The sequence below is a fragment of the Hyperolius riggenbachi genome, chromosome 5 (genome assembly GCF_040937935.1).
Source record: "Hyperolius riggenbachi isolate aHypRig1 chromosome 5, aHypRig1.pri, whole genome shotgun sequence".
NCBI lineage: Eukaryota > Metazoa > Chordata > Amphibia > Anura > Hyperoliidae > Hyperolius > Hyperolius riggenbachi.
The window spans coordinates 125,647,193-125,661,604 of NC_090650.1; the positions used below are offsets into that span (position 1 = coordinate 125,647,193).

At 43.6% G+C, this 14,412-nt stretch overlaps 1 protein-coding gene across 2 annotated transcripts in view; it reads right to left on the reverse strand.

Annotated features, from left to right (window-relative positions):
* The window catches only part of TRIM71 (tripartite motif containing 71), a 123,437-nt gene that overhangs the window by 29,374 nt on the left and 79,651 nt on the right, over positions 1 to 14,412 (reverse strand). For both annotated transcript variants that reach the window (XM_068234469.1, XM_068234468.1), the window contains one exon: positions 2,520 to 2,687. In XM_068234469.1, coding sequence (XP_068090570.1) covers positions 2,520 to 2,687 — 168 coding nt within the window. The remainder of the gene's footprint in view (positions 1 to 2,519; positions 2,688 to 14,412) is intronic.

The following is a 14,412-nucleotide window of genomic DNA, read 5'->3' on the forward strand; positions in this document are numbered from 1 at the left end:
TACTAAAATGCCTTTACACGTCCGTGGCGTATGGATGCAGAAACACAGGAATGCCTATTCATATCAGCGGCAGTCTATGGGCTAATATGTCAGCACTTGGCTTGGAAACAGCGCTAAACTGCTCTGAAACATCACATTATTTACAACCACCCAATAAAAAATGCCATTTACTACTCCTGTGATGGTGCTGGTCAGTTCTATGGATTCAGTACTTGAAAAGAAAAAAGTACTACGACAAGCTGGGTCACTAATTGTAGGAAGAATAGTATGACACTAAATGTGCTGCACAGCTGTGTAACTATCAAACCACAAGACCCCAGAGAAACCCGGTATGACAAAACACTAAAGGCATGAATGATGAACTCACTGGAAATATCACCATTATGGTATTCACTCTTCAAGTTTTGTGAAGAAATTCCTAAGGAATAAGATGCCTGCCTCCAGCAATTCTGTGTGAACCTCATTTTGGTCTCTTTCAAAATGAGAAAAACCTGCACAGCAGGGCAGCCAATGCAGTGTAAGTACTGAAGAACTTGGTTACAGTCACGTACACATAGAGCGCTCCCTTGTAACAAATGTGTACTGAATTTAACTAGGAAACTGATAAGTGAAGGTGTCCCATCGCAGCATGGCTGAGCCAAATCATTATGCTTCTCATGTAAAGGAAAAAAAGCAAGGTGCATTATTAACCCCCTTGGCGTTCTGATTCTTTCCGGATTTTAGGGTCTAAAAGCGATGCAATTTTTTTGCACCCTTTCAGACCCTAAAACCTGGAAAAAAAAATCATGCTGCCAGGGAGATCTGCAGCAGCCCAGCAATCACTCACCTCCATGGCTCCAGCGCTGCAATTATGCCTCCATCCTCCAGGTGGCGCTGCAACGCTAAAGTGAAATTGCCGACTGTCGTCATGACAACAGCCGGCGATCTCACCAGCAGGAAGCAGAGCCCCGGAGGAGAGGAAGAAGAATGCCAGCCGTCTAGATCCCCGGGAGGTATGTAGAAACGCTCCCGCTGCGCGCATTGCTCTGCATTCAGCCTCCGGCGGCTACCCCGAGCAGAGGTCGGGATTACCTCTCTTAGCTGCGGTTTTCCGCCCCGACCATAGCTCGGAATAACCGCCAAGGAGTTTAATATATCTATAGGCAATGCTTGTTGTCTGCTTTGAAATAATCTGTCACATAACCAGACTGACTGACTTTCTACACAGACTAAAACTTGATTTATTAAACCTTGATCAGCAAGCATTTCCCTACCTCACCATGGAACCTTCTGTGACTACTACATTCAAGTCATTCTTTTAGTTAAATATCAAAAATGTAAAACATGCATTTTCCTGCCTGTGGCTGCAGAAACTCTTGGGGCTGTCATGTGTCTGTACAAGCTTGGAGTGGTGGATTAAAAGTGGGCACCAAGTATCGGGAGGATGTTACTTTGGGTATGAAACACTGTCAATCAGTGCCATTGCCAACTGTCCTATTCGTTCGCCTTATTCAAAAGCAAAATTAATCATAATCGGACATAATTATTTAGCATTTATATACAAGTTATTATTTATATCTGCCTCCGTGCTGTACAGAGTATATATTGTCATGTCACTTAACTGTCTCTCAGAGGGGTCTACAATCTTATCCCTACTAAAGTCATATGTATGGTATTTATCTTGAAAGGGGCCCATACACTTACACAATTTCCCGCCGATATACAGCAGATTCGATCACTGTGATCAAATCTGCAGTGAAATCGTTGCGCAAATGCTGACCGAACGATTGATTTCCGTTCAAAATAGATTGTTCCCGTTGCTCTGGCTGGAATTCGAACTGGGGACCCAACGCTGCGAGGCAGGGAGTGCAAACCACTATGCCACCGTGCTGTTTTATCATAAAGAATGACCACATCAGTAATATAAGAGCTTATCAAACATCATATCAAAATGACATAACATATAGAATGGGCATGCATATAGTACATACACACAATTACAATATTCCGGTTTTGTATAGCACATATAAGAAATGTATTAAAGGGAAAATCCACAGAGTTTTTTAAAAAAAATAAAAATACTAATCCACTTACCTGGGGCTTCCTCCAGCCCGTGGCAGGCAGGACGTGCCCTGGACGCCATTCCGGAGGCTCCCGGTCTTCTCCGGTGGCTCACCTGACCTGGCCAGGCCGGCTTCCTGGTCGGGCTTCTCCTTGCGCTCCAATGTGCATCTCACAAAGTTGCACTGACGTCATCGGATGTCCTACGGACTGTACTGCGCAGGCGCAGAAATACTGCGCCTGCGCAGTACAGCCTGGAGGACGTCCGATGACAGCACGACCGCGTGAGACGCACGTTGGATCGCACAAGAACCCGACCTGGAAGCCGGCCTGGCCAGGTCTGGTGAGCCACCGGAGAAGACCGGGAGCCTCCGGAACGGCGTCGAGGGCACATCCTGCCTGTCACGGGCTGGAGTAACCCCAGGTAAGTGGATTAGTATTTTTATTTCTCTGTGAACCCTCCCTTTAAATCTACTAACCTGGATAGCTTGACGTCCCTGTTGAACATCAGCCAAGAGTTGGATAGTGAGTGCCCTCGAGTCTTGAAGAGCATCTTGGAGGTAGACAAAACTGTGCCCAGCATGACGTCCCACAGTGCACTCGCGGCATATAGGGATAGAGCACGAATCACAGTAAAAATGGAGAACCTGGAACACAACAAAATACAGAATTATTGAATAGGCAGCTATAAACTAAAAACAGCAAAAATGTAGAACCTGTAACACAGCAAAATACACAGTTATTAAATAGACGGCTATAAACTAAAAAAACAGCACTGTCCTACTTTATAAGTAGTTTCCATTTTTTCAACCTTCATCTCTGCTAGAGGATTTTCTGATATAATAAGCAAAGAATATATGAGGTGTGGCAAGAATAAAATCTCCTGCAACATCATCACAAGGTGCTATTTAGAATGATGGAAATGAGCCTTTTTACAGAATTACCATATACAGTATGTTTCAATGCTAAAACTAAACACTCACATCACATTAAAAAAATATCTATTTTAAGAAATCGATCCTAGAGATTATCAAAAATACTTAAGGAAAATTGAAGTAAGAAGGATATGGAGGCTGACGTGTGTTTCCTTTTAAATAATGCACATTGTTTGGCTGCCCTGCTGATCCTATGCCTCTGGTATTTTTAGCCATAGACTCTGAACAAGCATGCAGCAGATCAGGTGTTTGAAGTTTGACTGTATGTTTCAGGTGAATGATTCAGACACTACTGATGCATGAAATAACTGTTGCAATGAGAAATATGTAACAGTCATAATCCAAATCTGTGTTTTAATATTTGTTTTTCTACTGAGATAAGTGAATTATTGCAGAATGTGCTTCAGAGTTCACATTCATTGTAATCCCCCCCCCCCCCCCCCCCCCCCCCCCCCACAACTAAACAGGCACCTAGACATCATGATCGCTGACCTTGCTACTAAGGCTTGTCATTGGTGCATCTGTGGACAAATGGGAATCTTCGGCAATAAATTTATATAAAAATTATATTTTAGATTTCCTCAAAAACAGCTGTTCAAAAAGCAGCATCCTCAGATATTAGCTGGAATCACTGCTGCTGTCCGTACCATACAGATCTGTAGCAATGGCCGAGAATCAGTTTCTGTCCTGTTGCCTTGTTCCCGATTGCAGGACCTCAACTGTGACATGACCAGCTAGAAAACGATCACTAGAGCTCTGTGCTGAATCAAAATGTACAAATGAAGCAATGGTGCATCTGGATTGATATTACATGAGATTTCTGCCAATATTGGCAAGTTGCACGCAGTGGTCCCTAGGTGAGCAATTAATGTTAGTCAGATATCAATCATTTACTTGATTGAATACCCATCTGAGAGATTATGGTGGGCTTATTAGTGCACGAAGATTAAGTTACACCTGGGATGTCACAAAACCTGTGCAGCTTGTAAATGTCTACAAGCAGCATTCTTTCTAGAGAATAATGGAAGAGTTCATCCCTCTCAACACCTCACCCTTTCCCCTCTAGGGTTTAGCAAACAGGTCACCCTACATTGATCAGCAGTGTTGCTTTTGTGTAGCAGAACTCACAAAGAAGCATGTGATCATCTTGATCAGTTGATATATTTGTAAAGCAATGATTTGCTGTGGTTACTTCCTGCTTCTATAAAAGTAAAAATGACCAGCCAATCAGATCACAAACCTCAGCTTTGAATCAGCTGTTTTGAGAACATTCTGATGATTAAGCAATCCAATAGTGCAGGGGTCCCCAAACATTTTGGGTCGAGGGCCGGGTCAACATATTTCAGACTGCTGGGGGGGGGGGGGGGGGGGGGGCGGAATATACATAAAATGATGTCTTTGCGGGCCAGACAGTGAAGCATACCCAGGTGACAACCTGAAGTTCAATTGGACAGCAGTTTCACCTGATGTGGAATTTGATTGGAAACCAGCGAATTACTGCTTTCTGGCTTCCATGTGGATGGGTGGTGCAAGCATTGCTATTCTACATTTGGACCACCAATATTTAAAGATGCAGCTGATCGCAACTGTAAGTACTACATTGTGTGTGTGTGTGTGTGTGGGGGGGGGGGGGTAAAAAAGCCTCAGGGGGCTGCATTCGGCCCACGGGCCTTAGTTTGAGGACCACTGCAATAGTGGCTTTCAACAGTAGTTCATCTGTGGCGATTACTGTGTAATGGACAGACTACAGGTAGCACTTGACTGCCACCCATTCACATGTACCTGATTAACCACTTTCCCCACTGCTACAGTATATCTACGTCAGCTGTGGCATCCTCCAAGCCACAGCCACGTAGATATACAGACCTGGTTGCCGCCCTGCTGTGCACGGTCGGGTGCGCTTCAGAGCGCACCCTCCGGCACGGTCAGCTGCATTAATAATTGGTGGAAGGGAACATGTTCCCTTTTGGCCAATTAGTCCACCCCCCTCCCATGAATGATCGCTGCAGTAGTGAACTGCAGCGATCCTTCATCTGTCCCCCTCGGCGCACAAGTAGTTAAAATAATGCACAAGCAAGCAGTCTCACTCACCTTACCTCGGGGTCCTGCGACTATCCTGAAGTCTGATCCTCCGATCACCGCTCTGCAGTCAGCCGCATATTGCCGGAAACCCGGGTCCCGGCTTGATGACGTCATCAAGCCGGGACCCGGGTTATCGGCAATATGCGGCTGACTGCAGAGCGGTGATCGGAGGATCAGGCTTCAGGATAGTCGCAGGACCGAGGTAAGGTGAGTGAGACTGCTTGCGCATTTTTTTTTTTTTTACTATCTGTGCACCGAGGGGGCTGCCTGGTGGTGGGGGGGGGCATCTGGCTATGGATTCTTTGGGGGGTGGGGGAGGGGTATGCAAAGGGGGGTATACAGATTTACTGGGGGACATCTTAGTAACCAAGGGGAGGGGGGTTTACACATTTTGCACATCTGGGCACCTGGGGGGGCATAACTTAATACTGGGGGCACATTTGGCTATAATGGGGGGCAGCACTAATCCTGGGGGTACATCTGGCTATAATGGGGTAATCCTGATCTGGGGACACATCTGGTTATAAAGAGAGGCACTATTCCTGGGGGTGCATCTGTCAATCTATTCTGGGGGTGGCAAACACAGGGGACACATCTGGCTATGCTGGAGGGGCTGATATTGGGGACACATCTGGCAATACTGGGGGGGGGGGGGGAGGTGATACTGGGGACACATCTGGATAGCTATACTGGGGCGACTAACTGGTGGCACAGTTTTTGTGTCAATCGCACTTTTTATTTTTAAACAGAAATTGGTCAAAATTGAGAAATAATGCATTTTTTAATCCCCCCCCCCCTTTTTCCCATTAAAATGCATAGAAAGGAACATTTTATTTGGGACCAAATACCCCCCAATGAAAGCTTAGTTTGTCTTGAAAAAAACAATATAAAGATCATTTAAGGTGCACGAGTACAGGTGAAGTTATTGGTGATTAAACAGGGACACCGCTAAAGTGTAAGAACTGCTCTGGTCAATAAGGGGAATACAAGGTCTGGATGCAAAGTGGTTAAGTAAAAAACTATAAGATACCCGTCTCACTACCAGCACCAAATGCCTACATTGCCTGCTAAGTCCAATGGTGAACCCTCCACTGTCAACTGTGTATGTGAAGTAACCCTAACAGTGCCACACCCTCTAACCCTAACAGAAAATGGGTTACCAATATTTTGCACCAAATTTTGCCTGCCCTATGCTCACGCACGTACAGTGACAACACTAGACAACAGCAGACTGGGATTTAAAACCAACAAGTAGTAGACTTAAATTCCATATCTAAGATTCTGTTCAAAAGATAGATACTAAGCATATTTGTGAAATCTAACATCCTGCAACACAGACAGGACTTGCAGGAAGAGATACAAGCTTCTTGTGCAGTCTAGAGTGGCTCCAGCAACAAATTCTGACTCCAAGTCAACAGGAAAGGGGCTGTTAAAAGAAGGAATTGCACAAGAGGAAATTCCTGGGTGGCATCAGCCCTGGCCACTTTCTTGTCCATCTGCTCCCTCAGGAGGGGGGAGCTGATGGATATGTCCCTGAGAAACATGTGGCAATCAATCAACATGTGATGAATGGTCACTAGAGTTAAGCCCTGACCTGACGCTGTGACCCTTCTTGCATCACTAAAGTGTTTTAATCCATCCCTCCTTCCAACATGAACTAGATAGCCAGAGGCGGAACAGGAAAAAGAAGAAGCCAAAGGCTGTCATATGCTGGCCTCAAGTAGATGGCTACAAAAGGGGTATTCGTGCTAGGACAGCAATTCTTACTGATGTGACTGTATGCGATTTTAATCTCAAAAACGAAATTCATCGATTATCAGAATGCGCACACACTACACTGTGTCATGAAATTCTCAGAGCAGAAATATTACACCATCCTATCATAATTGAGAATTCTGCAGTCAGCTGTAGATGCAAATTAAATATTCAACTCATATCAAGAAAAAAGGAGTAGCCAATAAAAATATTACACACTAAAATTAAATACAAAAATTCAATTAACAGAACATTGCTGTTACATTTTACTGTTTTATTTAGTTTTGCCCTAATTAAGCTTTAAGTGAGCAACTGTGATCTCCCAAAATGCATCACTTCCGAATATGCAAAGTATCTCTTTATGCCCCTAAAGCCAGGCACACATCCAGAACCCCTGGTGTATAGCAAGCCTATAGCTTATACATTTACAGAAACGCATAAATCCAGCACATATACAGCCTGTGCATGGCATGGATTGATATGGCTCTATGTCAGGGGAAAATGAGTTGAACTTACCCGGGGCTTCTAACGGTCCCCCACAGACATCCTGTGTTGGCGCAGCCACTCACCGATGCTCCGGCCCCGCCTCCAGTTCACTTCTGAAATGTCAGACTTGAAAGTCTGAAAACCACTGCGCCTGCGTTGCCGTGTCCTCGATCACGCTGATGTCATCAAGAGCGCACAGCACAGGCCCAGTATGGTCTGTAACAATGGAGGGTACAGCGACTGGCACTACGGCGGCACTCAAAATATGTCACAGCTTGCAAAACAAAAAGGCATAGATTCCACCAGGTATCCGCACATGTACAGCACAGCGTGCTCAGGATCAAGAAACGAAGATATCAAGCTCATTCACAACATAGATGTATGAAGATCCGGCACTGCTTCTAGCTTTAAAAAGAGCTTTATTGCCAGCGGCTCTTTCAATATGCAAAAAAGTTTCCAACAAGGTGGTCAAGAAATATTCATGCGGTAAAAACATGCAAGGTGCACATACCCGTTGTGGTTAGTGAAGGCTGTGGGGCATGGTGGTAAGAACGGCCCGCCTAACGTCCGTTTCGCTTCAGTAGCGTCTTCAGAGGCAGTGTGGCCATACCAGTATGGTCTGTGTCTGCGCAGTACACTCCTGGTGACATCAGCGGGAGCGAGGATACGGGCGTGCAGGCGCAGTGGTTTTCTGACTTTAAAGTCAGAAATTCCAGAAGTGAACTGGAGGCGGGGCCGGATCATCGGTGAGTGGCTGCGCCAACACAGGATGTCTGCGGGGGACCATTAGAAGCCCCGGGTAAGTTCAGCTCATTTTCCCCCGACCCCCCTACAGTATCCCTTTAAGGTAGCCAACACATTACGTGTATGTGCGCAGCCATATGGTACATGTATGTGCGAGTACAACTGCACCTGCACAATAAGCACAAGCCAGCTCTGTGCTACAGCAAAGGTTCAATATGGCCATGTTCGCGCACAAAGGGGGGCGCGGACGCGATCTAAAAGTGGATCCCACTGTGAGGTTGAGGAGGATGTAAAACTTCTGGAGGATCCAAAAGATTGCCTCTTCATAGGCAAGTATCTAACTTTTTGTTTTAAGCCATCTCGGGTTTGTTTTAAGTTACGCTGAAGGAAAAAAAAGTGTTATTTTCATATCTGAATTATTAACTCTTACAGTGAGAAGAAAGGGAAAACAGACAAACAAACACAAAAAAAACAGCCTAGTTCTCTGTAGGATTTTAGCAGGGGGTGGAGGTGCCCAATGCATAAAAGATACGCTAATACAGCTGTTAATCATGCCGCGCGCATGCTCCCTACACAGCCATAGCAGTTTAGGCACCTGTTTTTTCACTGACCCAAGGATGCAGGCAAGCACCCACAAAATGTGTTAATTTTATGTGCTCAATAAAAGACCTTTTTTTTTATAGACTGGTCCAAATTCTTCAAGAGAGGTACAATTACCTCTCTGCTTATAAGATCAACAGCTTTATTAAACTGTTTTGTATGCACTGCACACCTCCACCCGTTTGAGTCTTGTGATAACTCTTTAGAGGTGATTGTTTTTTAGTTTGTCCTAAAGAAAATTTACAGTGCAACCAACCAGTTCCTGTTACAGACCTGGAAAACTAAGCAAGGACCGTTAATCTCCTGCTTGCTCTTATGGTGGTTGCAGGTATTTGCAACCCAACTTTGGGAGTAGGGATGGTCAATGAGATGCAAATAATTCTGAGTTGATACAGCATTATGCAAATGTATGCAGCTTGAAAATGAACCAATCAAATCCTGCTGAAGTTAAATTTGATTAGTCCATTTTGAAGCTGCATACATTTGCATAATCCTGCATCAACTCTAAATTATTTGGATTGACCATCCCTACCTGTGAGTTTATACATCCTTAGCAATTTTCTTTTCCGAATTTTAAAAGGAAACCAGCAGCCCGATGGTGCAGAATCTTGTGTCTCTTAGTTAAGCCTGGAGGCACAGACTAACCATCAAGCTCATGGTGACCCAGAACTCATTGGAGTGTGTAAGGGACTACAGTGGTCCTGGTTAATTTGCATATATTCAGCAGTGTTGCTCTGGGAGACATCTCAAGCTCACTCCAACTTGAATTATCGCAATTTTTTTCTGTTTTAGGAAAGCAAACTTTTGTTTTAGTTAAGCCTGGGGTTGGTACAACCACAGGAGCCATTCCCCAACACTGGAACCACTAAACTATTATCCAGTGTTATGCCACCTCTGATTGCAAGCCTCATTGACCAAGGTCCTCTTCTCCTGTGACAGGGCGAATTTGTTAAATCCTCACCATTTAGAGGTTTAATGTACAGATCTGTATAATATGTTGGTGCCTTATATTATTGAGGATTATAACAATCACAACAACAAAAAAATGCAAATAAAAAATGTACATCTGGATAAAAAAGGGCTGGTTCAGCTGGACGTCGGTGTTTTTTTTTTTTTTTTTTTTTTGGTCACTGATCGCAGAGTTTGGAAAAGGATCAACTGATCTCCATTGGAATGGATGGGAGCAGTTCTGTAGATGACAGTGACATCGTCTGATGGCTTTTTTTTTGCAATTGCTGCTGTAGATCTCTTGTACAGGTGCTTGCAGCATCTTGCTTCTAGCAGTTTTGTTTGCCAGCGATGCAGTGAAAAGCTAATAAAAGCCGCTCAGCTAGTCTTGAGCAATGTCCTAGTTCCTGCTTGAAATAAAGGGGAAAAAAATCCTGCTACTTTTCATCCAGTGCCTCAAATGCTTTTCAAATGAAACCCTCACCAAAAAAATGATTTTAAAACGCTTTCAAAAGATGCTAAGAGCTTCAAAGTAAAACAATCAGCACTAGCACTAGGAGAATAGCGCGATATCAATGTTCCGTGTTTGTTTGTTTGTAAGCATTGTTTGAAATCAGGTAAACAAGCCTGAACTGGTCCTTTAAACAATGACTTGAACAAATCTGAATACCTTTCTTAAAAAAGTGTACCAGAGCTGACATAAATTAAACGTTTTATACATACCTGGGGCTTCCTCCAGCCCCATGCGCATGGATTGCTCCCACGCCGCCGTCATCAGTCTTCTCCCTCTTCGGTACTGGGTATTTCGGTACTGGGTTACTTGTTACCTATGCAAAAGAGCTTCTCTGAGCTCTCAGTGCTATTTTCTGAAGCACTTATACATCAAAGAAACAGTGAAAGACAACTCAGATAAGATTTTACTGCATGGAAGTTCATAGGTTCAATAGCTCTGCTCTGTTTCATACTTTAAAATACATAGTGTAGTTTGTAAACTGCAAATATTACAGCATGATGCAATGTTATAAAAAAAAGCTATATAACTGAAAATTAAAAATACTTTTCTTTGCTATTAATTATCCGTACTACACATACAATTCATCTTTTAGCTTCAGTGTCACTTTAAACTGAAACAGGTGATAAAGCTGCATACGTACGAGAATCATCTTGCCTTAGGGTTGAGACACAATTTTCAATCCATTTTCGTTTTTGAAAACTCGCTCCCATTGACACTGATTTTTTGAATAATCGTGATCGCTGCAATTTTGCCATGATTTTAATGCAAGTCAATGGGAGTGTGTTTTTAAAAATGAAAACAGATCGAAAAAGCACTCTGCAGTGGGTCTCTGCCCTTAAACTGGTGGCTGGATAGTGTAATGGTTAAGGGCTCTGCCTCTCACACAGGTGACCTGGGTTTGAATCTCTGCTCTGCCTGTTCAGTAAGCCAGCAGCTATTCAGTAGGAGACCTTAGGCAAGTCTACCTAACTACTGCTACTGCCTATAGAGCGGGCCTAGTGGCTGCAGCTCTGCCGCTGAGTCCGCCAGGAGAAAAGCGCAATATAAATGTATAAATGTTATTTGTCTGTCTAAACTGACAGATCCCTCAAAGACTCAGACTTATGGCTATGGAAGGCCAACCAGGCCCCAGTGTGTCATGTACCAGGCACTGGAGAGACAGGAAGGAGGTCATATTGTATAAAATTAAGACTAGAAAGGAATACTTCCACAGTGATCACAAAACGGTTGGCTTGTAATCCAAAATTAGGAACTCATTGGGTATTAAAAAAAAAAAAAAAAAAAAAAAAAAAAAAAAGCACATCATATTTTATGAAATATATGAATCCTACAGATACAACAGTGCTCAGTAGTAAATACACACAAAGGTGCCCACTAATGTACAATCTTACCACTTCAATGTAATATGTGGGTCTACCTAAAGTATCCATTCAAATAATCACTCACTTTACTTTTCTACTTTATAGATTTGGTAAGATTATACAATCAAGATTGTATAATTAGTGGGGACCATAAAGGTCCGTACACACGTCGGACTGCAGGCAACGACGGGTCCGTTGTCACCTCCCGCTGGGTGGGCGTTCCAGTGACAGTCCGGCGTGAGTACAGTCTGTCGGCGGACTGATGCGGCTGTTGCTGAGCGATCCGCCCGGCGGATTGCTCAGAAACAGCCGTATCAGTCTGCAGACAGACTGTACACACGCCGGACTGTCGCTGGAACGCCCACCCAGCGGGAGGTGACGACGGACCCGTCGTTGCCAGCAGTCCGGCGTGTGTACGGACCTTTAGGGCTTGTACACACTGTCAACTGATGTCGCCCATTGGGGATCAGCACCTGAACCCCTTGGGCAACATGGCCCTGCTGCACAAAGCTGTGTAGCTGATGACGAGCAGTGCTGCCATGCAGGGGGTGGGTGAACGACGAAGGGACAATGAGCGGGCGGGGGAGTGTCGCGATCAAGGATATCGGTGTCGCTTTGGCTGGGTGCATCCGCCCGGCGGATCGCTCATGGGTTGGGCCATTGGGGGTTGTCGAGTGCCGTACACACGCCCGATTGTCAGCTGAGGCAGTCGTTATCAGCTGCCTCTGCTGACTTAAAAAGGGAACTTTAAAGAACACCCATGCGAACCTAGAAATAAAAATAACACATATATAACTAGATAAATACTAGTTCTACTTATATAACAGATGTATTACACTGCCCTGTTATGATTCCTGTAAATTTTATAAAGGAAAAGCAGAGAATCCTATTCAAGACAATTTCCATCTTTGTTACCTTTGACCTACTGACATTTCCTCCCTCACTTTTTTTCTTCTCTTGCTAATTGTGTATTCGTTACCCGCCCTCCTCTCAGAGTCTTCAGACACTCCCACTGAGGTCTATACTAGGAAGTGCACTTCTATCATTAGACGGAGGGGGAAATAAAGGGAAGCAGGGGAATAGTTTACAGATAAAAAGACCCCCAGCATACAACTGTTTGGCAATGGCACTGAAAGGGCCAGTGCTCCAAAGGTATATGATAACTCCAAACCATAACAGCAGAAAAGGTTTTGAATGTAGGAGTAGCATCTTTATCACTTAACACACTGAGACCAGTTGCTGTTGAAATTTGATTGTTATGGTGACAATCCCGCTCAACTGAGAGGCATATGGATATTTCCTTTTAAACAATACCAGTTGCTTGGCAGTCCTGCTGATCTCTTTGGCTGCAGCAGTGGCTGAATATCACACACTTGAAACAAGCATGCAGCTAATCCAGTCTGACTTCAGTCAGAGCACCTGATCTGCATGCTTGTTGAGAGGCTGTGGCTAAAAATATTGGAGACACAGAATCAGCAGGAGAGTCAGGCAACTGGTATTATTTTAAAAAGGAAAAATCCATATCCTTCTCAGTTTATGTTCTCTGTAAGTCGGGTGTGGGTATGATGCTGGGCATACAAATTTTTTTTTTTATCAATCGAGCCGCTGATGGCTCGATTGATAATTTCAGACGTGTCCGATACTCCACAGGATCTATTCTGCGCTCGATCCCCGCGGGCGGACAATGGGAAGAAAACGAGCGGAAGATGGAGCGCCCGCGGGGACGAGCGGGAATCGATCCGGGCGCCCGCAGGGACGAGCGGGGATAACTGACCAGTGTAGAAACAGGGTTTTGTGATACGTCGTGTTTTCTTTCACCACTACTTTTCTTTTACATTTTATTATTTTACAACAAGCAATACTGTCATTTAGAAGTTGAATAACCATAAAAACATATTAAAGTAGGTAAATGCACATAAAACGCAATGGAGAGACAACAGAGGAAGAAACAGGGACAGGGGATTTGGTAAAAACAAAACAAAAAAAAAAAAAAAAAAAAAAAAAACAGGTGGATGCAACAGAGGAGAACTAGGCCAGTGCACAGCGCTAGAAACATAACAGTGATGGAATACCACTGAGCAATGTTTTCTAATCTGTAAATGGAACACCATTCACTCACTGAAGAAAGCTAGTAATAGCCCCAATCTGTACACTTCCATTATGTCTCCAAAAGATAAACCTAACAAAATCACTGATGGAAAGCCCCTAGGGGCTCATATACAAGTTCCAACCACAAAATATTTCAGGTAAACAATTAGTCTTGCAATGCTACAGCTCAGAAGCTGGACTCACAACAGCAACTGTGGACAGTGCTTCTGAATGGTGGTGTCAGTCCGAATGAAATAAATAACTGGTAATCTGAGTCTAAGGCAACAACGGTTGTAAAAAAAGCTGCAATTCTAGTTAGGACTGCGATACGAGGCATACTGTGAAGCACATAGTATATTGAAAGTATGCTTCACTGCAATTGTAACCGCATATGTTGCTCGGTAAATGCACAGCATGCTGCAGGTTATTCTGATGGAACCCACCGCAACGCACCTCTGATGTAGCAAACATACAACAGAAATACAATTGCATTGTAATGTGATTATATTGTCACTTGAAACAGTTGCAACAGTTGCGTTGTGAAAGAAGCCCAAATTGTATTCACTTTTCAAGTAATAAATGTTTGATTTACCTTTTAAATCTTCATGTAAGGCATTGTTACTTATTGTGTATTTAAAGTATATGGCACCAACATCAAAAGCATTGCAGCATATTTTGCATCATTTTTTAGAGCAATTTTTGGCAATTCCAAAGCAATTTTAAAATTAAATAAATACTAATGATTTGTACAGCAACTGCATTACTTTTTTTTTTGTTTTTTTGTGATTCTGGATAGTAAAAGTAATGCAAAAATCTTGAAAATCGATTTTTGCAGTGTTCCAATACTTTGCATTGGCGC